This window comes from Rana temporaria, chromosome 10 (assembly GCF_905171775.1).
Source record: "Rana temporaria chromosome 10, aRanTem1.1, whole genome shotgun sequence".
In the NCBI taxonomy this organism is placed as follows: domain Eukaryota; kingdom Metazoa; phylum Chordata; class Amphibia; order Anura; family Ranidae; genus Rana; species Rana temporaria.
The window spans coordinates 109,913,997-109,939,977 of record NC_053498.1 but is presented as its reverse complement, the minus strand read 5'-3'; the positions used below and the strand labels follow the sequence as shown (position 1 = coordinate 109,939,977).

Here is a 25,981-nt window from a genome sequence, read left to right as displayed (position 1 = left end):
CCCCCCCCAGAACACAGGCGAGGACTCCCCCCCCCGGGACAGAGATGCTCTCACCCCCCCAGCACACAGGTGAGGAGAGCCCCCGCCCCCGGCTGGGACAGGGGTGATCTCTCCCCCTCCCTCGCAGGTGAGGAGTGCCCCCCTGGCTGGGACATGGGCGATCTCTTCCCCCCAGCACACAAGAGAGGACTCAGAGCCCCCCTGGCTGGAACAGAGGTGATCTCATCACACAGGTGAGGACTACGAGCCCCCCCCCCCTCTCTCTAGGACAGAGGAGTCAGTCAGTGTGTGGCATGCAGAGGAGGAGGGGGAGGAGTTTTCCCAGGCTCTGGGCTGGGAGACGGCCGCCTGTACTCTGCGCACAAAGCCAGCAGCACTTTGGCACGTGCTCCCGGGTGATCCAGAGTACAGACAGGAGCAGGGGGAGGAGGGGGGAGGAGGGGAGCGCGCACCGGCCGCCCAGCTGCCCAGGCACGCTCACAGCTGTAGCACGTTACCCCCGTCTGCCTTTGATTGACAGGCCTCCTCCGCCGCAGCCAATGAGCGGGCGGCACGGACCCAGGCGGCCGGCTATTGGCTGCTTGCGTGCCAGCCGGCGCCTCTTCGCGTGTCTGTCGGCTGCCTGTGTGTGAGTTCCCTCCGCTCAGCGCTCCGCTCTAATCACATCCACAGCGATCCCCGGATACATCATTCGCCCGGCCACAGCATGAGACAGGCAGACTCATTATTATTATTATTATACAGGATTTATATATATATATATAGGTATGAGAGCTCCTCATGTCAGATGGGTGTGATCAGTGCTGGGACTTGTAGTGCCACGTTATCCGCACAGCTAAGGAATGCTTTGGGACTCATTCACAGCTAAACGCCACCTTTGGGCGCGGTGCTATGGGCGCATACAAGCGTTGCACCCACGTTTGTGTCGCAAAAACCGTCGTCTCTGGGTGCAAACTGTGTCCAGGGCGGATCACAGCCCCTAGAATTGTACGTTAGGCCAACTTTACACCCAACAATCTTTCAGCTCATCACACACATTACAATCGGATCATGCAATCGATAAAATTGTGAAATATTTATGGATGTTGGTTTTTGGACATTCAACAATTATATAAATTGTAAATGCAATAAATCAACTTTAGATCCACCAAAACCGTGTAATACAAGGACCTTCCTATCCAATCAGTTTGTATCCAATCGTTGAGGCCCGTGTACTGCTGGTAGATATAAAGCTGGCCATTAAGGATGAGCTCTGAGCCCGCCAGGAAGTGTGCACGGTGCTAATCACAGCCAGGGAGACATTGTCCCGATGCTCGGCTGCAGAGATCGGGAAATGGCGGGCTCTGCACGTGTAGCATGCGAACACGCCAGAGCTCATCCTTACTGGCCATACAATGTGATTGTGCCAAGGTTGTACAATCTCCTTTGGCTTTACCAAAATGATCAAATCTGACAAGAAACCAAAGCAATACGTGTCAAATCAGGCAGGCCCTTGCACTACATAGTTGATGGTAGATCTAAGGGAGATTGTACACTCAGATTGGATGGTGTATGGACAGCAGGTGAGCAGTACATTCACTGACCATTGATTTGTACAGAGCATGCATCTGGCCTGGTCACAGCTGTTGGCATACAGGGCATGGCAAGAATTGCAGGTAGTCACCGGAGGACATTTTGCCAGGAAGGGGGTGTTAAAAAAAGTAGTGGTGGATTTTACCCCCCCTTCTGCTAAGCAGCCGCAAGCTGCTTCATCCTGAATGCAACCCATTCAAGCAAATGGGCTTTGCTGCACTGCATTTGCAGGAAATTGTTAAGCATTTAAGGGGTTAACAGGAGGCGGTACGCAAGTCAAATGCCTCTAGAAGGCGATCCAAATACAGGGTGCTTTTCAGAGGTGCACATATAAACATAGCCTAGGTGTGATCAGCAGGGCCGTCTTAATAGCATATTGGCCCCCTGGGAAAAGAAATGCTCTGGGGCCCCTACAACGATGACCGTGCAGGTAAATAGACATCAAGTAGGTAGGAGGCAGACTGCCTCCCCTGTGTATCTATCACTCTCAGTGCCACCATGGGGCAGTGTGGGCTCAAGGACCAGCTGCTTTGGGGAAAGTGCGGGGGCCCCCCATGCAGCTGGGGCCCCTGGGCAGTGCCCTCTCATTAAGACAGCCCTGGTGATCAGTGCTGGGACTTTTAGTACTATGTCACCTGCATGGATGATACATACCGTGTTTCCCCCGAAAATAAGACCTACCCCGAAAGTAAGCCCTACTGTCATTTTTAGAGAAGGCTGCAATATAAGCCCTCCCCCAAAAATAAGCCCTACTGGGTCTTTTGTAAAAAAAAATGTATATAAGACCCGGGCTTATTTTCGAGGAAACACGGTAGAGATGAGCTGATTTAGGGAAGTAAACTGTCACACTGCCTTGCAGCAGCCAATCATAAAAAGCTTGGCTTGGTATCACTCTATAGGCAGCAGCCTCATTATTCAGAAGCAGGCCCAGTTTGCTTTGTACTCCTCACACCTCGTCCCCATTATCACACCTATCACCTGCAGAATAAAAGGAATTAGGATTATGTAAATGTCAGGAATGGCTCACAAGGTGTCAGCGTGCCACTGAGATGTAAATGTCGCATTTAAAGAAAAAAGAACTTGTCTATTTGGCTAGTGTATTCACTCACAGCAGGTCCTCCCAGGTGCAGGCTGGTGATTTTTATTTAATTTTTTTTAATTTGGGAGAAAGTTGGTTGTTTGCATGTCAAGCTGTCTATACAATTCAGCGTCAGCCAGAAGAGCGAGTATAACTCGCCAGAAGTCTGTGATGCAGAATGATGATGGACGGCTCTGTCTGGGCACAGATCCTGCAACCATTTATAGATCGGATAATCAGATTTGACTGTCACAAGACGCCGATCACACAATCGCTAAACCAAATGCATCCAGAAAATGTTTTTCAATAGCTGGGAGGATGTTGTTTTCAAAAGTAAGACGGTTTCGGCCGCAACGCGTTTGTATGCACGTTTTACATGCATCTCCCACCAGTGATGGCACGTTTATTAGGGGCTCAGGGGCGCCGGACGCATGGATTTCAATGTTTTTTGTTTGTTTACGCACATTTTTAGAGTCTAAGGCCCCTTTCACACGGACAGACCGTTCAGATCCGCCTGTCAGTTTTTACGGCGGATCTGAACGGCCGCTCCATGCATCTCTATGGAGCATCGGATGCTCCGATCCGCTAAAAAGACATATGGGGCTACGTCCCAATCTGTCCATGGCGGATCGGGTAAGATCTGATGAAAACGCACATGCTGTCCGTTTTCATCAGATCGCTCCATAGGAGACAGCGGTGCTCGACAAGCCCCTCCCCGCTCAGTGAGCAGAGAGGAGCTTGTCATCCGTCGGCTCAGCGGAGATCTGCGGACAGATCTCCCGCTGAGCTGGCGGGAGCAGGGGGACTCCGTAGCGACAGAGTCCGCCTAGTGTAAAAGGAGCCTTAGGACTCCCAGCCAATCGGGTCTCAGGACCCACTTCCTGTTCGGGAGGAGAAGCAACGCCCCCCGTCAGTAACAGCTTCTTGCTGTAGCCCTACGCCGGATTCAGCTCGCCATCGGTCTCCTCCCCGCACCTGTGCCGCTGCATAGGGTAAGGCCAAGGATCATGCGCCGTGGGGGTGTGAGTCGATCGCTGAATTCCCAATTGATCGAAAGTGTGTCAGGGAGGGGGGTACGAGTGCTCCCCCCCCCCACAATATTGAGCACCAGCCGCCACTGCTATTGATTTGAAATAGAACGCACATAAGCGCCTCAAAGATGGAGCATGCAGGATTTTGATGCGCTTTATAATAGAGGTCAATAAAAACGTTCCTAAAAACACGTAAAATGCGCATACAATCTCACTCCGCCCAAAATCCATCACACCGATGTGAACCAAGCTTTACGTGCAATTTTTACATCATTTTTTCTTTCTTTTTTTTTTACAGAGGCAGCTGATTCGACCACCCAGTTAAATTGCGCAATGGCGCCTGGAAAAGGTAGTATGTATTACTGCAATCCTATACAGCATATCACATCAGGCAAGCTACACCAATGCCAATTTAAACCCATTTAACTGAAATGGACAGAGGTGCGAACCAAAAGTTTGCGGCGCGGTATTCCAAAAAGAAAATACTAAGGGGGGCATTCAGGAGGCAATATTATTGGGGTCCGCCATCCACTACAGATCGCTTTATAGAGGGGCCGTAGAGAGTGCCGCACGTGTGAACAAAGCCTTGGGGGCATATCCACAGAGCGAGTACGTCGGCGTATCTACTGATACGCCGGCGTACTTTCAAATTTCCCGCGTCGTATCGTTGTTTTGAATCCTCAAAACAAGATACGACGGCATCTAGGTTAGATCCGACAGGTGTACGTCTTCGTACGCCTTCGGATCTAAGATGCAATTCCTCGTCGTCCGCTGGGTGGCGTTCACGTCGTTTTCCGCGTCGGGTATGCAAATGAGCTATTTTCGACGATCCACGAACGGACGAACGGCCGTCGCATTTTTTACGGCGTCTCTAGTCGGCTTTTTCCGCCGTATAGTTAAAGCTGGTATTTCGTCGCGTATAGTTAGACTTGCTATGTTAAGTATGGCCGTCGTTCCCGCGTTTAATTTGAATTTTTTTTTGCGTAAGTCGTCCGTGAATCGGAATGGACGTAAATTCCCGTCTATGTTAAAAAAAAAGACGTCCTTGCGACGTCATTTAGCGCAAGGCACGGCGCGGGAAATTTAGGGACGGCGCATGCGCAGTTCATTCGGCGCGGGGACGTGCTTCATTTAAATGAAACACGCCCCCTAATCGCCGATTTGAATTCCGCGCCCTTACGCCACCAGAGATAGACTACGCCGCCGTAACTTACGGCGCAAATTCTTTGGGGATTCGAACCTGCCAAAAGTAAGTTACAGCGGCGTAGCGTATCTCACATACGCTGCGCCCATCTATTTGTATGTGGATCTGCCCCTTGGACTGTTGAGATTTTGAGCGTAGAATGTAGATAACTGTTCATATTTATGTTATTTTGATATTTTTATGACAGTTTATTACATTGTATTTTGTTTTTTAACAAATACTTTCCACACATCAGCCAAGTTTACTAACACGGTTTAGTAGTCAGCCATTGACTCGCGTTGTTGACTTGAGCAAAGCAATAAAAACAATTTTTATTCGTTATAAAGATCCATCAACACAAACGTCTCCAATTACCACTGATTTACAGCGCTGGGAATATTTTTTAAGTGGAAATATTTACTACATAGTGTTGATGTATTTTTTAAAATGTTCATTGTAGTGAGGCTTGAGAAACCGTTGCCTGTTTACAGTAAATAACACATCAATGCCTGGATCCAGTTAGTTCTCAGCTTGAATTTCTCCCCATTGCAAAAACATCAACCCGAGCCAATCCTAACACTGAGCAGTGCATTGGGCGCCTGTCTATAGGAGGGGGGGTGGGGGGTGGAAAGTCTTGGGAGAAGGGGGGCCAGGAGGAGGGTGAGTGCTGTCCAATCAGAAAAAGCTGTGGGCGAGGCAAGTGTGGGAAAGAATGTAGAGAAGGTTTCACACGAATGGGAAGCAGCAGAGAGGAGTATAAATAGAGGAGAGCCCATAGACTGGGACAGACACTCTACACTCTGGCTCTGGGACTAGTCAGGTTACCTCCAGTGATTTTATACAACTGCTCCGCTACTGTCCGGATACAACCCCCCCTCCCCATCCATCCTGTGTATTACCCCCATTGGATCATGCCTGCAGACAGCATGGAGAAGCCCACCGCCTCCCCTATTGCGGGGGCACCGGCCAGCTCTGCCCAGACCCCGGATAAACCTAAGAGTGCCAGCGAGCACAGAAAGGTAAATATCCCCCCCTGTACCCCATGGGTGGGTGTTGGAGATCACAATCCGAGGATATATCAGCAACATGTACTGTAGCGTTGTACTCATGTCTTGCCTCTGTCTTTACAGTCCTCCAAACCTATCATGGAGAAGCGCAGAAGAGCTCGCATCAATGAGAGCCTGGGACAGCTCAAGACACTTATTTTGGATGCCCTAAAAAAAGATGTAAGTTGGCTGAACTTTTCCATTTGCTCCCTCCAGTCCTTCCATTTCTCCTGTACTTCCATTTTTCCTGTCCTTCCATTTCTCCTATCCCTTCAGTCTTCCTATCCTTCCATCCCTCCTGTCCTTCCATCCCTCCTGTCCTTCCATTTCTCCTGTCCTTCCATCCCTCCTGTCTTTCCATCTCTCCAGTCCTCCCATTTCCCCTGTCCTTCCATCTCTCCTGTCCTTCCATCTCTCTTGTCCTTCCATTTCTCCTGTCCTTCCATTTCTCCTGTCCTTCCATTTCTCCTGCCCTTCCATCTCTCCTGCCCTTCCATCTCTCCTGCCTTTCCATCTCTCCTGCCCTTCCATCTCTCCTGTCCTTCCATTTCTCCTGTCCTTCCATCTCTCCTGTCCTTCCATTTCTCCTGTCCTTCCATCTCTCCTGTCCCTCCATCTCTCCTGTCCCTCCATCTCTCCAGTCCTTCCATCCCTCCTGTCCCTCCATCTCTCCTGTCCCTCTATCTCTCCAGTCCCTCTATCCATCTCTGCTACCCACATGTCTCCCACTGTGTCACTGATCGCCTCCTTCCCTCTTTGCAGAGCTCCAGACACTCCAAGCTGGAGAAGGCTGATATCCTGGAAATGACAGTCAAGCACTTGCGGAACTTACAACGAGTCCAGATGACAGGTACATATCCGAGGCTCTTTATATTTCCACAGTGATTGCTATTGATGAATGATGTAGGGGCTGGCAGGGTTTCTGTAGATGATCTGCTATAGGTATTGGCTTGCTGGAATTTGTAGTTCTTCGATGGCAGAAGCCCACATCACTGAATATTTGAATTATATTATTATATATTTTATATTGTACTTATGATGAGAGTTTAGTAGCCTCTTGGTTTGCCTGCTGTGGGTTACATAGAATTGTATTGATTCAGAAGCTTTTGTATGAAGCAAGCTATTCAAGTGCTAAATGATTAACTCTTGTATTGAAGTGAGATGGTTCATAATCACATTCCTTGATCACCGGTACTAATGTAATGTTCTTTGTTTCTCCTGTAGCTGCACTATCAGCTGATCCATCAGTACTTGGCAAATACAGAGCAGGATTCAATGAATGCACGAACGAAGTGACCCGATTCCTCTCCACCTGCGAAGGGGTCAACACAGAAGTCAGGACCCGGCTACTTGGTCATCTCTCTAGTTGCCTAGGTCAGATTGTGGCAATGAATTACCAGCAACCTCCTTCCAGCCAGCCTCTGCATGTCCAGTTGCCCTCAGCACCAGTGTCCACTGCTCCTGTGCCCATGCCCTGCAAGATGACCTCCGCTGAGGCCGTGTCTCCCAAGGTGTACCAGGGAGGTTTCCAGCTGGTACCAGCCACTGATGGACAATTTGCTTTCCTTATTCCCAACCCTGCCTATTCCACCAGCCCAGGACCAGTGATTCCCCTCTATGCCAATGGAAATGTCACCTCCAGCAGGGCACCACAGTCACAATCCCCAGTCCAGGGACTCACCACCTTCTCTCACAAGATGCAACACATTTCCAGAACAGTGAGCCCTCTAGGTGGCAGCACCGAGTGCGTATGGAGACCCTGGTGAACTGACCACACTTTGTAATAATCAGACTTTATTTTTTTATTTATTGGTTCCGTTTTATGGGACTTTGCCTTAGAGAAACTCTGCACAAATATATTTATTTGCATCTATGAGGACATTACTTTTTTTATTCTTAAAAAATAAACATGTATAAATGACCCATTTTTGTATTAAAACTCTTTTGCTGAAATGTTTTTTTAGTTTTGTACGTCTGGTACAAAGATTGTGTAATGCCAAAAAGTTACTGTGTTGTTTTTGTGTCAAAAACTTCCTAAACTGCAGGAGTTTTATTCAATAAACTCTTTATATTTTATGATCTGGTGGTTTCTTGGGGGGGGGGGGGGGGGGAACGGACTAATGATCATTAACTTTTCATATTGATAAATGGGATTGTGTTAGCTGTCTCTTTGAAGTTAATTATATGCAGCATGTGCCATATACACAATATATATAAATAAGCAAACTGCATGGAAAGGTGTATTTTGGTTTAATCATGACATCACAGATACTTTGTTCTAATCCTAATGAGTCAAAATGTCCATGGATTAAAAAATAATAATAACAAAAAAAAGATAAAAGAAAAAGATTATATATAAATAAAAAAAAATATCTATCTATCTATCTATCTATCTATCTATCTATCTATCTATCTATCTATCTATCTATCTATCTATCTATCTTTATTTATATATATATATATATATATATATATATATATATATGTATATATATATATATATATATATATATGTATATATATATATATATATATATATATATATATATATATACATACATACATATACATGGATTAAAAAAATAATAATAATAAAAAAAAAGATAAAAGAAAAACACTATATATAAATAAAAAATATCTATCTATCTATTTATTTACTTATATATATATATATATATATATATATATATATATATATATATATATATATATATATATTATATATATATATACATGGATTAAAAAAATAATAATAAAATAAAAAGATTATATATATATATAAAAAAATATCTATCTATCTATCTATATTTTTATATATATATATATATATACATACATACATACATTTACATGGATTAAAAAAATTATAATAATAAAAAAAAGATAAAAGAAAAACATTATATATAAATAAAAAATATCTATCTATCTATCTATCTATCTATCTATTTACTTATATATATATATTTATTTATATATATATATATATATATATACATGGATTAAAAAAATAATAATAAAAGAAAAAGATTATATATATATAAAAAAATATCTATCTATCTATCTATCTATCTATTTATCTACCTACACATACATACATATACATGGATTAAAAAAAAAATAATAATTAAAGAAAAAGATTATATATAAATAAAAAATATATCTATCTATATATATATATGTATGTGTATATATATATATATATATATATATATATATATATATATATATATATATATATATATATATATATACAGTATATCAATCATATATGTTTTATATAAAAAAAAAAAGAAATTTGTGATGGCCCATTTTATTGACCGTCTGGATCCACTATAACTATTAGCCATCCAAGTCATGGCGTTTTGTGTCCCATTATACACAGTCATGTCCCTATTACACAACATCTGATGCCATTCATTAGAGGTAGTAATGGTCAGGCTAATTCCCTCCAAAAAAGAAACAAAGGCCCTACTGTAAAAGTCAGCCTGGCTCTGGTAGGAAGGGGACAGGAGGGAGAATGAAGCTCCTTTGTGACAGGAGACAATAAAAAGGTATAAAAGAAGCTCATCTATTATGCAGCGGGCTCCTGAGGAAGGTTAGGATTCCACTGAATTGTCTCGGTTCTGAGATCTGAGGGTTAATGTGCCTGTCTGCACCTTCCCTTTCCACTGACAGAAAGCAGATAAAATGATACTGTAAAATTGCACTGCCTTGCAAAGAGCTCATAAAAGACAAGAATTCTGTTTAATGTCACCCTCTAGCCACGTTGTATGTCACATTATGAACCAATACATAGGCTTAGTGCCAAGTAAGACTGTGCAGCAAAAGGGACTTCTTTTTGGCTAAGACCAAGTGATGGCGCTGTAATCAGCCTGGGGACATTGGCTGGCAGCCTTACTTGACATTTCCATAAGCACTGGAGGGGGTCTTATATGCACTCAACAAAATGTAACCGGTATACTGAGCCTATAGAGCTAATATTGCCTTATAATGGGCAAAAAGGCATAACCGAGGACCTGCTGGGTATAGTGCATGACTATTTTTTTGTGTGTGCAACATCCTGCTAATGGATTTCATGACCCAACCTACCATTCAGCTTTTCAGATTTGTCTGCTAACATAAAATGAAAAGTTACAGGATCCAAAATCACTTTGTAAGGTATGAGGAAATGAAAGCATTTTTACTGTACTACTGTGTCTTTGTGTCCGCCAAACTTTGGGGTCTATTTATAAATAATTTGCTGAACCATTGTCACAAGCATTCAAGGTGCCATGATGAATTCTGTCCGTAACGTGTCTAATACAGTGATTTGCTAAGATTGTGAGCTCCATCTAGTGGCCATCTTGTAGTATTTTCCAGAATGATGTATTTCAGGAAAAATACAGCATTAGGATTACTAGATGGAGCTGACGATCATAGAAACTCAAAGTATTATGTGAAATATAGTCAGAATTGATCATAGCTGAGCAAATGTTGGGGACATTTATCCAGTAATTATTTTTTTTTATAAATAGACCCCTAAAAGCACAGGTGTCAAACACAAAATGCCCTCCAGGCCATTTTATGTGGCCCTCGCTCCAGCCCTCCTCAAGACCCTTACTTCCCAGAAGCAGCATGAGGAAAGGGGGGTGCACTGTGATGTATGGGAGAATGGGGGACTCAACTTCTGATGGTGGGGTGGCTCTTAATATCTAATGTAAGGGGAGGGGATGCGCTGGACATCCAATCTTACAGATACAACCGGACATTTTGAGGGCATAATGCTGATGCGGCCCACGATGAAATTGAGTTTGACTCCTCTGCCTTAAAGTGTATCTATGCGCAAAACTTTTTTTATCTCTCCAACAGCAACAATGTCAACAGTAAAAAATTAGGGCCAGATCCACAGTCAGCGGCGTAATTTTAGGCAGGCGTAGCGTATCGTAGTTACGCTACGCCGCCGCTACTTTGAGAGGCAAGGGCTGTATCCACAAAGCCCTTGCCTCTAAAGTTACGGCGGCGTAGCGTAAATCTCCCGGCGTAAGGGCGCGGAATTCAAATGATGAACAGGGGGGGCGTGTTTTATGTAAAATAAGCTTGACCCCACGTAAATGACGCTTTTTTCGTACGGCGCATGCGCGCGCATGCTCAGTATCACGTTGAATTTTCAAATTAAATTACGCCCGCTCAATGCCTAGACTACGTGATTGTAATTTACGCAAAGCCCTATTTGCGAGCGTTTTACGCAAACGACGTACATTACGGAAAATTCTTTGCTGCCCTGATGTCCATACTTAACATTGCGTACGCCTCATAGAGCAGGGGTAACGTTACACCGAAAAAAGCCTTACCTAAACGACTTAACAAAATGCGTCGGGCGGACGTACGTTTGTGGATTGGCGTATCTAGCTAATTTGCATACTCGACGCGGAAATCAACAGAAACGCCACCTAGCGGCCAGCGTAAATATGCACCTTAGATCCGACGGCGTACTAAGACGTACGTCAGTCGGATCTAGCCCAGCTTCAGGTGTATCTTGTTTTGTGGAAACAAAACAAAGATATGCCGGAGCATCCTAGAAGTTACGCGGCGTATCAATAGATACGCCAACGTAACTTCTTTGTGGATCTGGGCCTATATTTTCTAGTAGAAAAAATGCATGAATCTCTTAGCTTTTATTCCTGTCTGTTGCCCTGTTGCAGATTTCCCTCACTTCCTGTCCTTCCCTGGCAAAAGGTTGTCCCCAGGACAGAAACTAGGGGAAAACTGTGTAACGGAGCCCCAGACAGCAGTAAAACCTGCAGGGGTTCTATCACTTCCCCATTTCAACCAAAGACTAAGAAAACGTTACGTACTATTACCAGCCTAGCTGTTATGAAAATAAAAAGCAGCTTTCATTGAAATACTTTCTTTCTCATTGCCGCCGTCACCTGCAAAGTCCCCACTTCAAGGACCAGTGACGCTCCTCTGCTGGGTGCCATTCAGGTGCCCACTCAACCCATTTTCTGTAAGTACAGGGGGTCAAGGACCCATCTCTCAGTGGTACGTCAGTAAGCTGACCTGTGTTCACCAGAGAATGCTGCAGAGAATGGCGCCACATCATTAAGTGCTGACATTTATGGCAGTATTCAATATCTGCCTACTGCGATGTCATGAGACTGGACTGAATACCCATACAGAAAAGATGTCTAAGCAAAAAAAAAAAAAAATACTATACTGAGACGCAAACTCTATACGCATGCAGGACTAACTGAGGGAAATCCATATACCGTATTTATTTGCGTATACCGCGCGCCGGCGTATAACGCGCGCCCCGAGCTTAGAAGGGAAGTTTAAGGAAAAAAAAAATTACATTTTGAATGCTTGTCGGTGCAGCCTTGTCGGTGTCCGTCTGCTGTCTTGCCCGGCGTCCATCGGCGGCCTTGTCCGGCGTCTGTCTGCGGCCTTGCGCAGAGTCCATCCAGCCTTGTGGGTGTCCATCTGCAGCTTTGGAGGTCGGTGCAGCCTTGTCGGTGTCCGTCTGCTGTCTTGCCCGGCGTCCATCGGCGGCCTTGTCCGGCATCCATCTGCGGCCTTGCGCAGAGTCCATCCAGCCTTGTGGGTGTCCATCTGCGGCTTTGGAGGTGTCCATCTTTCCCAAGGTTGCAGCATTGTATTTTTGAGTTTTCATGGTTTCACCTTCAGGCATACAAAAGAATAGTGCGAGATTGGACAAAACTGCAGATTTCGCTTCAGACGAGGGACAAGGCTGCAGTCAGATCTGAACGTAGCAAAGGGCATCAAGCAGGATGGCAGGACCTGCAGGAGCCCGAAAAGTAGTGGATGAAGGTTGGCTCTCTGAAAAGCTGGAGAATGACTTGAAATCCTGCCATGCTGAATTGAGTGAAGGATCCTCTATTCCTGTGGTGGTGGTGGAGAGTGAGAAGGAAAAAATGGAGGAGGGAGGTTCAAGTAGAGCTGTGGAGCTGTGGGCCAAAGCCAGGGTTCTCTTGTGGTTATACTATAAGTGGATAAATTCACCTCCTCTCCAGCGCTGCGGTGTCCTGGAGCTTCCTCACTGGCCCCTGACATCTTCAGCTGTTTTTCTTCCAGGTTCCAATCTTTGTGTATAAGGCCCCTTTCACACTGAGGCGTATTTCAGGCATTTTAGCGCTAAAAATAGTGCATAAATAACGCCTGAAATACTCCTGACCCAGCATTCTCAAGGTGAAAGCCCGAGGCCTTTCACACTGAGGCGATGCGCTGGCGGGAGAAAGAAAAATCTCCTGCAAGCAGCATCTTAGGAGCGGTGTGTATACCGCTCCTTCCCATTGAAAACAATGGGACACCGCGGTAATACCGCCGGCAATGCGCCTCAGCACCCTTTTTCGGCCGCTAGCGGGGGCAAATTCCGCACCGCAAGCGGCCGAATACCGCCGCAATACTAAAAATAGCGGCGCTATACCGCCACCGCACATCCTGCGCTATTTCAAATTGTGTACGATAAGCTACAACTTGCATGCTATACAACACTCAACAAAATATAAAAATAAAAGGAAAAAGTTGCGCTAAAAAATGATATATGAAGTGCTGGTTCAACTAGCACTAATGTAAGTGCACTACACCAAAAAAAAATAAAAAACAAGTGTAGCCACACACACACTAAAGTGACTGTGTGGCAAAAAAACTGTGAAAAGAAAACAAACACAAATGTAGAACAAACGAAATATAATGAATAAACAAACACAATGAAGTGGATCTTCCCAGGAGTGGCACTTGAAAAATAAAAATAAACATAAAAATCAAAATAAATAAAACAAAAACTCAATAGTCCATAAACTATGATGATGGATCCTCCACAGTGACGCAAAGTCCAAAGCCAAACACCCAAGGAAGAAGTGCCTCCACCTTCGAACACACTGCCGCTTACCGCAATGTTCTGATCTCTTATGGGGGATCAATGGACGCCTGTGGCTAAAACCCAGCCTCGGGTCTCTCTGGCATGCAGCACACGTCCCAGCTTCAATGGTGGTACCCTCATATAAGTTTGAGAATCAAGGTGTCCCCATAAAAGACAAAGGCTAATATAGTGTAGATCCTATTACACATTTATAGCCAGATTCATATAGACTGGCTTATTTTTGCGGCGGCGTAGCGTATCGCATATACGCTACGCCGCCGTAAGTCAGAGAGGCAAGTGCTGTATTCACAAAGCACTTGCCTCCTAAGTTACGGCGGCGTAGCGTGAATGGGCCGGCGTAAGCGCGCCTAATTCAAATGAGGAACAGGGGGGCGTGTTTTATGTAAATTACTCGTGACCCGACGTGATTGACGTTTTTTACGAACGGCGCATTGCGCCGTCCGTGGACATATCCCAGTGTGCATTGCTCCAAAGTACGCCGCAAGGACGTATTGGTTTCGACGTGAACGTAAATTACGTCTAGCCCCATTCACGGACGACTTACACAAACGACGAAAATTTTTCAAATTTCGACGCGGGAACGACGGCCATACTTAACATTAACAAGGCCAGTTATTTGTTTGACTAACTTTACGCCGGAAAACGCCTTACGTAAACGGCGTATCTTTACTGCGACGGGCGCACGTATGTTTGTGAATCGGCGTATCTCGCTGATTTACGCATTCTAGGCGTAAATCAGCGTTCACGCCCCTAGCGGCTGGCGGAACTAGACAGCTAAGATACAACGGCGCTAGGTTTAAGTGTATCTCAGTTTGATGAGATACACTTACAATACGAAACATACGATGGCTTAGATTTCGAGTTACGACGGTGTATCTACTGATACGCGGGCGTAACTCTTTGTGAATCTAGCTATTAATAAGTAAAAAAGATAAATGGACACTTACATAAAATAGGAGATAAACAGAATAAAATCGAGCCGGCCGGCTCTTGAATACAGCCCATATAGTTCCAGGATTAGCGTGGGCGCGGTGACGTCAGAACGTGGCTCCTCCGTAGATCAATTCTTGGTTGGTCTTTGCTGAACTAGCCGAGATTTGATCCATCTATGGTCAGCTTAAACCACTTTCAGTGTATTTATGTAATAACTTCTGTTTACAGGAATGTAATCTAATTAAAAAGATACAAATTGGCCCTATGAGACTTTTGTATAGTAACAAAAAGGTTTGTATTCAGCAAGGGCAGTAACTTTTCATTTATGTTGTTTTTAGAGAGATTTTATTTCATTCTTTTTTTTGTGTGTGTGTAGGCATCTACCAATAGACATGAGTAGTTTGTTTTTGTTTTGTTCTTTTAAATGAAGGCGAGCAGATTTCAGATGAATATGGAGAAGAGGAAGTGTAAAATCTTTTTGTGAGTGGGAAGAAGCTGATCTGTGTGGGTTTGTGGGATGTTGAGGAAGTGTAGAAATGTTGTCTGATGTATGAAGAGACACTTGGGTTGATTTACTAAAACTGGAGAGTGAAAAATCTGGTGCAGCTTTGAATTGAGACCAATCAGCTTCCAGGTTTTTTTGTCAAAGCTTAAAGAGGTTGTAAAGGTTCTTTTTTTATTTTTTAAATAGGTTCCTTTAAGCTAGTGCATTGTTGGTTCACTTACCTTTTCTTTCGATTTCCCTTCTAAATGTTTTTTTTCTTTGTCTGAATTTCTCACTTCCTGTTTCTCCTCAGTAAGCTTGCCCCCGTCATCCGATCTGTTCTGGCTGGGGGTTAGTCAGCGTGCTCGCCCCCTTCCTTGGGGCTACATCCCATTAACCACAAGGGGTTGTTTGCCCAGCAGATTTGTTCTTTTTTTGCGGAGGCACAGGGCAATGATTTTGCCCTGCGCCCCCGCAAATTTGTGCTGCTGCCCTCGATTCACGGAGCAGTAGCTACGTAAATTGCGAGGGCGCGCCGGCAAAATTGCCCGGCATAAGCGCGCGCAATGTAAATGATCCCGCCGGGGGCGGGAATCATTTAAATTAGGCGCATTCCCGCGCCGATCGTAAAGCGCATGCTCCGTCGGGAAACTTTCCCGACGTGCATTGCGGCAAATGACGTCGCAAGGACGTCATTTGCTTCAAAGTGAACGTGAATAGCGTCCAGCGCCATTCACAATTCACTTACGCAAACGACGTAAAATTCGAACGTCGCGATACGGGAACAACGGGTATCCTTAGCATTGGCTGCGCCTGCTATTAGCAGGAGCAGCCTTACGCTAAGCACGCCGTACGGAAACGACGTAACTTGCGTACGCAGGGCCCGCGCAACAATTGTGAATCGGTGTTAGTATGCAATTTGCATACTATACGCTGATCACAATGGGAGCGCCCCCTAGCGGTCAACGCAAGAATGCAGCCTAAAATCAGCGTGGCATAAGAGCCTTATGCCACGCAGATTTTAGGCTGCAGTCGGCGTTACGATGTTCCTGAATCAGGAGCATTCGTAACGCCGGAGCAAGTAAGCAATTGCGCTGCGTAACCTATGGTTACACAGGCGCAATTGCTTCTTGAATCTGGGCCACTGCCACTATTACTAGAATGCCCTGTGTTTTTTTTTTCAAGTACAAGGCGTTATCTGATTAGACAAAGCTGAGATTGTGACATCACTGCCCCACCTCTCCCTATCCAACCAGAGGACGCGCTGTATTCTGAAAAACAAGCAAACAAGGCAGCAGTGCTGAGCGAGTTGTCCACAAAGCCCCCCCGTGTGGTTACTATGCAAATTGCAGCCGCCTAACACTGGAGCTGGAGGACTGCTGCTATCACTGTAGTAGAAGTGACTACTACAGTGATTTTCAGCTTCCACAGGTATAATATATGCAGATGCACATTGATCTGACCTAGACCAATGTAATTATGCAAACAGAATTATACCTAAACTTCAGCTTTAACATCTGAAATGTTGAATGTGTTGTGCAGGACTGGAAATGGGGAAGTGAGAGTTTTGGGGAAAATTGTGACTAAGAAAATTTATGAGATGTAAGAAATATTATAGATTTTAGGAAGGAGGAGTTGAGAGTGAGAAGGCAGCCATAGGAGATATGGGAATATCAGTACTAGAGGGAGTGGAGTATCCTAGATTGTAAGCTCTAAAGCAAGCTTTCACACTGAGGCGATGACCGCTCCAAAAGTCCTGCTAGCAGGTGAGCGGTGAGAGGAGCGGTGTGTTTACTGCCCCTCCACCGCTCCTTCCCATTGAAAACAATGGGACACCGTGGCTATACCACCAGCAATGTGCCTCTGCGGTGTGTTTACTGCCCCTCCACCGCTCCTTCCCATTGAAAACAATGGGACACTGTGGCTATACCGCCAGCAATGTGCCTCTGCGGTGTGTTTACTGCCCCTCCACCGCTCCTTCCCATTGAAAACAATGGAACACCGTGGCTATACCGCCGGCAATGCGCCTCTGCGGTGTGTTTACTGCCCCTCCACCGATCCTTCCCATTGAAAACAATGGGACACCGTGGCTGTACCGCCGGCAATGCGCCTCTGCGGTGTGTTTACTGCCCCTCCACCGATCCTTCCCATTGAAAACAATGGGACACCGTGGCTATACCGCCGGCAATGCGCCTCTGCGGTGTGTTTACTGCCCCTCCACCGATCCTTCCCATTGAAAACAATGGGACACCGTGGCTGTACCGCCGGCAATGCGCCTCTGCGGTGTGTTTACTGCCTCTCCACCGCTCCTTCCCATTGAAAACAATGGGACACCGTGGCTATACCGCCGGCAATGCGCCTCTGCGGTGTGTTTACTGCCCCTCCACCGCTCCTTCCCATTGAAAACAATGGGACACCGTGGCCCGGATTCAGATAGGAGATACGACGGCGTATCTCCTGATACGCCGTCGTATCTCTGAGTGCGGGTCGTCGTATCTATGCGCCTGATTCAGAGAATCAGTTACGCATAGATTTCCCTAAGATCCGACTGGTGTAAGTGTCTTACACCGTCGTATCTTAGGCTGCATATTTACGCTGGCCGCTAGGTGGCGCTTCCATATAGTTACGCGAAAAATATGCTAATTAGGTAGATGCGCCGATTCAGAAACCAACGTCCGCCCGGCGCATTTTTTTTACGTCGCTTGCGTTAGGCTTTTTCCGGCGTAAAGTTCCCCCTGCTATATGAGGGGTATATGCGGCGTATCCTATGTTAAGTATGGCCGTCGTTCCCGCGTCGAATTTTGTAATTTTTATGTCGTTTGCGTAAGTCGTCTGCGAATAGGGCTGTACGTAATTTACGTTCACGTCGAAAGCAATGACGTTTTGCGGCGGAATTTTCGAGCATGCGCACTGGGATTTTTTTTTACAAACGGCGCATGCGCTGTTCACAAAAAACGTAAACTACGCGGGGTCAAGTGAAATTTACATAAAACACGCCCCCAACATCCCCATTTGAATTAGGCGGGCTTACGCCGCCACACATACGTTACGTCGCTGTAACTAAGGGCGCAAGTTCTTTCTGCATACGGAACTTGCGCCCAAAGTTACGGCGGCGTAACGCATCTGAGATACGTTACACCAGCAGAAAGATGCGCTGATCTTTCTGAATCCAGCCCCGTGGCTATACCACTGTTACTGTTATTGATCCTTTTTCGGCCACTAGCGGGGGTTAAAACCGCACCGCTAGCGGCCGAATACCGCCGCAATTCCAATTGTATAGCGCCACTAAAAATAGAGGCGCTATACCACCACCACACCTCCCGCCCCAGTGTGAAAGGGGCCTCAATGACTTTGAAGCAGCACAAACATCACAACACATTTACACCGCTGGGACTATTCCTTTCCCGATGGGAATATTTACTCCATAGAGTTGATTTTAATTTTTCGAATTTTCATTATAGTGAGTTTAGCGAAACGGTTGCCTGTTTACAGTAAATAACACATCAATGCCTGGATCCAGTTAGTTCTCAGCTTGAATTTCTCCCCATTGCAAAAACATCAACCCGAGCCAATCCTAACACTGAGGAAGCCAATGGGCGCCCGTTTTGTCGAGTTCTTTTTAAGTAATTGGCTCGCAAAATGTCTAGATGGCAGCTCTTAAAAGTGCGCCATTTCTTTAATGTGACATAATTAAATCTGCAGTTCTGTGCCAAGAAGAGCAAGGCGGGTTTTACAAGCCCCTCCGGCACCAAAAACTTCATTTTTACTGCCTATGGATTTTCAATATGAACTCCTGACATTCTTTGCTTCAGAATCCCAATCAGATTGCTGATATGCAAATTGCCAGAATTTATTATATAATGTAGTATGTACTGTGGGGGAGGGGCGGACTGACAACTCATGGGGCCCCTGGGCAATAGGAGATTATGGGGCACCCAGGCAATAGGAGATTATGGGGCACCCAGGTAATAGGAGATTATGGGGCCCCCGGGCAATAGGAGATTATGGGGCACCCAGGCAATAGGACATTATGGGGCCCCTGGGCAATAGGAGATTATGGGGCACCCAGGCAATAGGAGATTATGGGGCCCCCAGGCAATAGGAGATTATAGGGCCCCCGGGCAATAGGAGATTATGGGCCCCCGGGCAATAGGAGATTAGGGGGCACCCGGGCAATAGGAGATTATGGGGCCCCCGGGCAATAGGAGATTATGGGCCCCCGGGCAATAGGAGATTAGGGGGCACCCGGGCAATAGGAGATTATGGGGCACCCAGGCAATAGGAGATTAGGGGGCACCCGGGCAATAGGAGATTATGGGGCACCCAGGCAATAGGAGATTAGGGGGCACCCGGGCAATAGGAGATTATGGGGCACCCAGGCAATAGGAGATTATGGGCCCCCCGGGCAATAGGAGATTAGGGGGCATCCGGGCAATAGGAGATTATGGGGCCCCCGGGCAATAGGAGATTATGGGGCCCCCGGGCAATAGGAGATTATGGGGCCCCCGGGCAATAGAAGATTAGGGGGCACCCAGGCAATAGGAGATTATGGGGCCCCAGGCAATAGATTATGGGGCCCCCGGGCAATAGAAGATTAGGGGGCACCCAGGCAATAGGAGATTATGGGGCCCCCGGGCAATAGATTATGGGGCCCCCAGGCAATAAGAGAATTTGGGGCCCCCAGGCAATATATTATGGGGCCACACAGTATACACACATACAGTATACATACACACACACATACAGTATACACACACAGCATACACACACATACAGTATACATACAAAGTATACACACACACACATAGGGCTAGATTCATATAGCCCGCCGTAAGTTTGTGCAGGCGTAGCGTATCTCAGATACGCTACGCCGCCGTAACTTAGTGAGGCTGGGGCTGGTTTCACAAAGAACCTGCGCCCTAAGTTACGGCAGCGTAGCGTAAATCTGTTGGTGTAAGCGCGCCAAATTCAAATTGAGAAGAGGTGGGCGTGTTTTATGTAAATAAAACATGACCCCACGTAAATGACGTCTCTAACGAACGGCGCATGTGTTGAACGTATCCCAGTGCGCATGCTCCTAATCACGTCGCAAATAGTCAATGCTTTCGACGTGAACATAATTTACGCTAAGCCCTATTCGCGAACGACTTACGCAAACGACGTAAAATTAGACGCTGTCCCGACGTCCATACTTAACATTGGCTATGCCTCATATAGCAGGAGTAACGTTACGCCGGAAAAAGCCTTACGCAAACGACGTAACGACGTAAAAAAATTCGCCGGGCGCACGTACATTTCTGAATCTGCGTATCCAGCTCATTTGCATATTCTAGGCTGAAATGGACGGAAGCGCCACCTAGCGGCCAGCATAAATATCGCTGGATGCCTGGACAGCTCCTCTTTAAGGTAAAAAAACTTTTGACTTTAGATTAACACTTTAATTGAACAAGCTGAAGTTAGAATCTGATTGGCTAACTTATAAAGTCTGCCGTTTCCCCTTTATAAATAAGTACTTGCCCCTCCCCTTCATGACATTGTCAAAAGGGGCAGAGAATGGGTGACCTTAAAATGATGCCCCCTGAAAAAACTTCTGGGGATGCCTATGACTCCTACTGTTCCTCCCATGGAGCTAATATGGGTCTGGAATGCTCTGGTTTACAGTGGATAAGTAGTTAGCACTTCTGCCTGGCAGCACTACCTGCCTGGAGTTTGCATGTTCTCTCTGGGCTTGTGTGGGTTTCCTCCGTGTACTCCAGTTTCCTCCCACATTCCAAAGTCATGTTGGGAGGATAATGGCTCCTGTCTAAATTGGTCCTAGTACATGTATGTGGGATTGGGGCATTAGAGTGTAAGCTCCTTGAAGCAGGGACTGATGTGAATGTAGAATATAGATGTAAAGTGCTGTGTAAATTGATGGCGCTATACAAGTACCTGAAATAAAATAGATAACAAATGCAGAAAAATATTAAAGGACACGAATGCCACATAAATGTCGGATCTGTTCTGTGCTGCTCCAGATTATTGGGGATCTGCTGATCGGACACAACCCAAGTGACGGGCGCCATGGATACATTCAGGCCCAGATTCACGTAGGAGATACGTCGTCGTATCTCTGAGTGTGAGGCGTCGTATCTTGGCGCCTGATTCAAAGAATCAGATACGCCAGAATTTGTAAAAGATACGACCAGCGTAAGTCTCCTACGCCGTCGTATCTTAACTGTATATTTACGCTGGCCGCTAGGGGCGTGTACGCTGATTTACGCCTAGAAATATGTAAATCAGCTAGATACGCCTATTCACGAACGTACGCCCGGCCGTCGCAGTACAGATACGCCGTTTACTTAACGCTTTTTCCGGCATAAAGTTACCCCTGCTCTATGAGGCGTGCCGTTTGGAGAAAGCGTCATTAACGTGGGGTCACAATACATTTACATAATACACGCCCACATCTTCCACATTTGAATTAGGTGGGCTTACGCCAGCCTATTTACGCTACGCCGCCGTTACTTTGCTTTGAGAATACTGCACTTGCCTGTCAAAGTTGCAGCGGCGTAACGGAAATAGGATACGTTACGCCCGCACAAAGATGCGCTCTCCTACGTGAATCCGGGCCAATATATATACTTATATACACTAAATATATATATATATATGGATGGTGATCACTGTGGTCATATTGTAACACTACTTAGGGAACGAAAAAACAAGAAAAAAGGCACAATGTTTATTTTTTATTTATAAAATAACAAATAAGAGAAGAGTCGTCCCTCGTATTAGAGGTGGTGCGGCAGCTGAGGTGAGGTGTCCTCTGTAGGCGCTGAGCCCCGTGCAGTGCCCGGATGGATTGCTCGCCTCCTGACCTGTGTCCTCCCAGGAGCCCCCGCGCTTTGCTCCATTGGCAGCCCGATCCCCGGCGCCGGGTCTGAGCCAAGCGCGTGACTGGCAGCCTGCGTCTGTGTATGAGGAGGGAGGGGGGATTGCCTGGGAGGAGGGGGGGTGCTGTCCAATCACAAGGCACCGTGGGCGAGTCTCTGACTTGGATTGGCTGAAGTGAGTGTGGGAAAGAATGTAGAGAAGGTTTCACAAGAATGGGGAGCAGCAGAGAGGAGTATAAATAGAGGAGAGCCCATAGACTGGGACAGACACTCTACACTCAGGCTGTGTGACAGCTCAGCTCATTGGCTGTACACAGCGGATACTATTCCCCCCTTCCATCCATCCTGTGTATTACCCCCATTGGATCATGCCTGCAGACAGCATGGAGAAGCCCACCGCCTCCCCTATTGCGGGGGCACCGGCCAGCTCTGCCCAGACCCCGGATAAACCTAAGAGTGCCAGCGAGCACAGAAAGGTAAATATCCCCCCCTGTACCCCATGGGTGGGTGTTGGAGATCACAATCCGAGGATATATCAGCAACATGTACTGTAGCGTTGTACTCATGTCTTGCCTCTGTCTTTACAGTCCTCCAAACCTATCATGGAGAAGCGCAGAAGAGCTCGCATCAATGAGAGCCTGGGACAGCTCAAGACACTTATTTTGGATGCCCTAAAAAAAGATGTAAGTTGGCTGAACTTTTCCATTTGCTCCCTCCAGTCCTTCCATTTCTCCTGTACTTCCATTTCTCCTGTACTTCCATCCCTCCAGTCCTTCCATTTCTCCTGTACTTCCATCCCTCCAGTCCTTCCATTTCTCCTGTACTTCCATCCCTCCAGTCCTTCCATTTCTCCTGTACTTCCATCCCTCCAGTCCTTCCATCTCTCCTGTCCTTCCATCCCTCCAGTCCTTCCATCTATCCTGTCCTTCCATCTCTCCTGTCCTTCCATCTCTCCTGTCCTTCCATCTCTCCTGTCCTTCCATCTCTCCTGTCCCTCCATCCCTCCTGTCCTTCCATCTCTTCTGTCCTTCCATCTCTCCTGTCCTTCCATCCCTCCAGTCCTTCCATCCCTCCTGTCCTTCCATCCCTCCAGTCCTTCCATTTCTCCTGTCCTTCCATTTCTCCAGTCCTTCCATCCCTCCAGTCCTTCCATTTCTCCAGTCCTTCCATTTCTCCTGTCCTTCCATCCCTCCAGTCCTTCCATCCCTCCTGTCCTTCCATCTCTCCTGTCCTTCCATCTCTCCTGTCCTTCCATCCCTCCTGTCCTTCCATCTCTCCTGTCCTTCCATCTCTCCTGTCCTTCCATCCCTCCTGTCCTTCCATCTCTCCTGTCCCTCCATCTCTCCTGTCCCTCCATCTCTCCTGTCCCTCCATCTCTCCTGTCCTTCCATCTCTTCTGTCCTTCCATCTCTCCTGTCCTTCCATTTCTCCTGTCCCTCTATCTCTCCTGTCCCTCCATCTCTCTTGTCCTTCCATTTCTCCTGTACTTTCATCTCTCCTGTCCTTCCATTTCTCATATCCCTTCAGTCCTCCTGTCCTTCCATCTCCCTAGTCCTTCCATCCCTCCTGTCCTTTCATCTCTCCAGTCCTTCCATCTCTCCTATACTTTCATCACTCCAGTCCTTCCATCCCTCCTGTCCTTCCATCTCTCCAGTCCCCCATCCCTTCTATCTCTCCAGTCCTTCCATCCCTCCAGTCCTTCCATCCCTCCAGTCCTTCCATCCCTCCTGTCCCTCTATCCATCTCTGCTACCCACATGTCTCCCACTGTGTCACTGATCGCCTCCTTCCCTCTTTGCAGAGCTCCAGACACTCCAAGCTGGAGAAGGCTGATATCCTGGAAATGACAGTCAAGCACTTGCGGAACTTACAACGAGTCCAGATGACAGGTACATATCCGAGGCTCTTTATATTTCCACAGTGATTGCTATTGATGAATGATGTAGGGGCTGGCAGGGTGTCTGTAGATTATCTGCAATAGGTATTGACTAATGCTGGGCAGGTATGCTGGAACTTGTAGTTGTTCAGGGTCAGAAGCCCACATCACTGAATATTTGAATTATATTATTATATATTTTATATTGTACGTATGATGAGAGTTTAGTAGCCTCTTGATTTGCCTGCTGTGGGTTACATAGAATTGTATTGATTCAGAAGCTTTTGTATGAAGCAAGCTATTCAAGTGCTAAATGATTAACTCTTGTATTGAAGTGAGATGGTTCATAATCACATTCTTTGATCACCGGTACTAATGTAATGTTCTTTGTTTCTCCTGTAGCTGCACTATCAGCTGATCCATCAGTACTTGGCAAATACAGAGCAGGATTCAATGAATGCACGAACGAAGTGACCCGATTCCTCTCCACCTGCGAAGGGGTCAACACAGAAGTCAGGACCCGGCTACTTGGTCATCTCTCTAGTTGCCTAGGTCAGATTGTGGCAATGAATTACCAGCAACCTCCTTCCAACCAGCCTCTGCATGTCCAGTTGCCCTCAGCACCAGTGTCCACTGCTCCTGTGCCCATGCCCTGCAAGATGACCTCCGCTGAGGCCGTGTCTCCCAAGGTGTTCCAGGGAGGTTTCCAGCTGGTACCAGCCACTGATGGACAATTTGCTTTCCTTATTCCCAACCCTGCCTATTCCACCAGCCCAGGACCAGTGATTCCCCTCTATGCCAATGGAAATGTCACCTCCAGCAGGGCACCACAGTCACAATCCCCAGTCCAGGGACTCACCACCTTCTCTCACAAGATGCAACACATTTCCAGAACAGTGAGCCCTCTAGGTGGCAGCACCGAGTGCGTATGGAGACCCTGGTGAACTGACCATACTTTGTAATAATCAGACTTTATTTTTTTATTTATTGGTTCCGTTTTATGGGACTTTGCCTTAGAGAAACGCTGAACAAATATATTTATTTGCATCTATGAGGACATTACTTTTTTTATTCTTAAAAAATAAACATGTATAAATGACCCATTTTTGTATTAAAACTCTTTTGCTGAAATGTTTTTTTAGTTTTGTACGTATGGTACAAAGATTGTGTAATGCCAAAAAGTTACTGTGTTGTTTTTGTGTCAAAAACTTCCTAAACTGCAGGAGTTTTATTCAATAAACTCTTTATATTTTATGATCTGGTGGTTTCTTGGGGGGGGGGGCGACTAATGATCGTTATCTTTTGATATGGTTATATGGTATTGCGTTAGCTGTCTGTTTGAAGTTAATTATATGCAGCATGTGCCATATACACAATGTATATACATATGCAAACGGGTATCGTGTATCTTGGTTTAATCATGAAATTACAGATGTTTTGTTATAATCCTAAGGAATCAACAAATCACTGGTCTAATGGGAACCATTTTTATAGTAAATATAGGATTAATATATGTATATGAACCTTACATTGTACAGTATCTCACAAAAGTGAGTACACCCGTTACATTTTTGTAAATATTTTATTCTATCTTTTCATGTGACAACACTGAAGAAATTACACTTTGCTACAATGTAAAGTAGTGAGTGTACAGCTTGTATAACAGTGTGAATTTTCTGTCCCCTCAAAATAACTCACACAGCCATTAATGTCTAAACCGCTGGCAAAAAAGTGAAAATGTCCAAATTGGGCCCAATTAGCCATGTTCCCTCCCCGGTGTCATGTGACTCGTCAGGCCTCGTACACACGACCGAATATGTCCGCTGAAACTGGTCCGTCGGACCAGTTTCAGCAGACATGTTTGGTCGTGTGTAGGGCCGACCGGACAATTTTCCGGCCGACCGGACAGGTTTCCAGCGGACAAATGTTTCTTAGCATGCTAAGAAACATGTCTGCTGGAAGCCTGTCCGCCGGACATGTTCGATGGTCAGTACGACTCATCGGACATGTCCGCTGGCCCGAGAA

General features: G+C 46.1%; 2 protein-coding genes across 2 annotated transcripts; both read left to right on the top strand.

Annotated features, from left to right (window-relative positions):
• Positions 1–5,641: 5,641 nt before the first annotated feature.
• LOC120915450 (transcription factor HES-4) lies at positions 5,642–7,986 on the top strand. Its single transcript, XM_040325969.1, has 4 exons — positions 5,642–5,883; positions 5,995–6,090; positions 6,673–6,760; positions 7,135–7,986. The coding sequence occupies exons 1-4, from the start codon at positions 5,776–5,778 to the stop codon at positions 7,674–7,676; spliced, it is 834 nt and encodes a 277-aa protein (XP_040181903.1). The 5' UTR covers positions 5,642–5,775; the 3' UTR covers positions 7,677–7,986.
• A 14,340-nt stretch (positions 7,987–22,326) lies between these two features.
• On the top strand, positions 22,327–25,210 carry LOC120915449 (transcription factor HES-4-like). The gene is made up of 4 exons (XM_040325968.1): positions 22,327–22,557; positions 22,669–22,764; positions 23,882–23,969; positions 24,359–25,210. The coding sequence occupies exons 1-4, from the start codon at positions 22,450–22,452 to the stop codon at positions 24,898–24,900; spliced, it is 834 nt and encodes a 277-aa protein (XP_040181902.1). The 5' UTR covers positions 22,327–22,449; the 3' UTR covers positions 24,901–25,210.
• The last annotated feature ends 771 nt before the right edge of the window (positions 25,211–25,981 follow it).

What these genes read in the sequence shown, in the direction of transcription:
- LOC120915450 (XM_040325969.1), top strand. Translation starts at nt 5,776, where the DNA reads ATGCCTGCAGACAGCATGGAGAAGCCCACCGCCTCCCCTATTGCGGGG. An exon ending in GTGCCAGCGAGCACAGAAAG is followed by an intron (nt 5,884 to 5,994) that starts GTAAATATCCCC and finishes CTGTCTTTACAG; the next exon opens with TCCTCCAAACCTATCATGGA. An exon ending in ACAACGAGTCCAGATGACAG is followed by an intron (nt 6,761 to 7,134) that starts GTACATATCCGA and finishes TTTCTCCTGTAG; the next exon opens with CTGCACTATCAGCTGATCCA.
- LOC120915449 (XM_040325968.1), top strand. Translation starts at nt 22,450, where the DNA reads ATGCCTGCAGACAGCATGGAGAAGCCCACCGCCTCCCCTATTGCGGGG. An exon ending in TGGATGCCCTAAAAAAAGAT is followed by an intron (nt 22,765 to 23,881) that starts GTAAGTTGGCTG and finishes CCCTCTTTGCAG; the next exon opens with AGCTCCAGACACTCCAAGCT. An exon ending in ACAACGAGTCCAGATGACAG is followed by an intron (nt 23,970 to 24,358) that starts GTACATATCCGA and finishes TTTCTCCTGTAG; the next exon opens with CTGCACTATCAGCTGATCCA.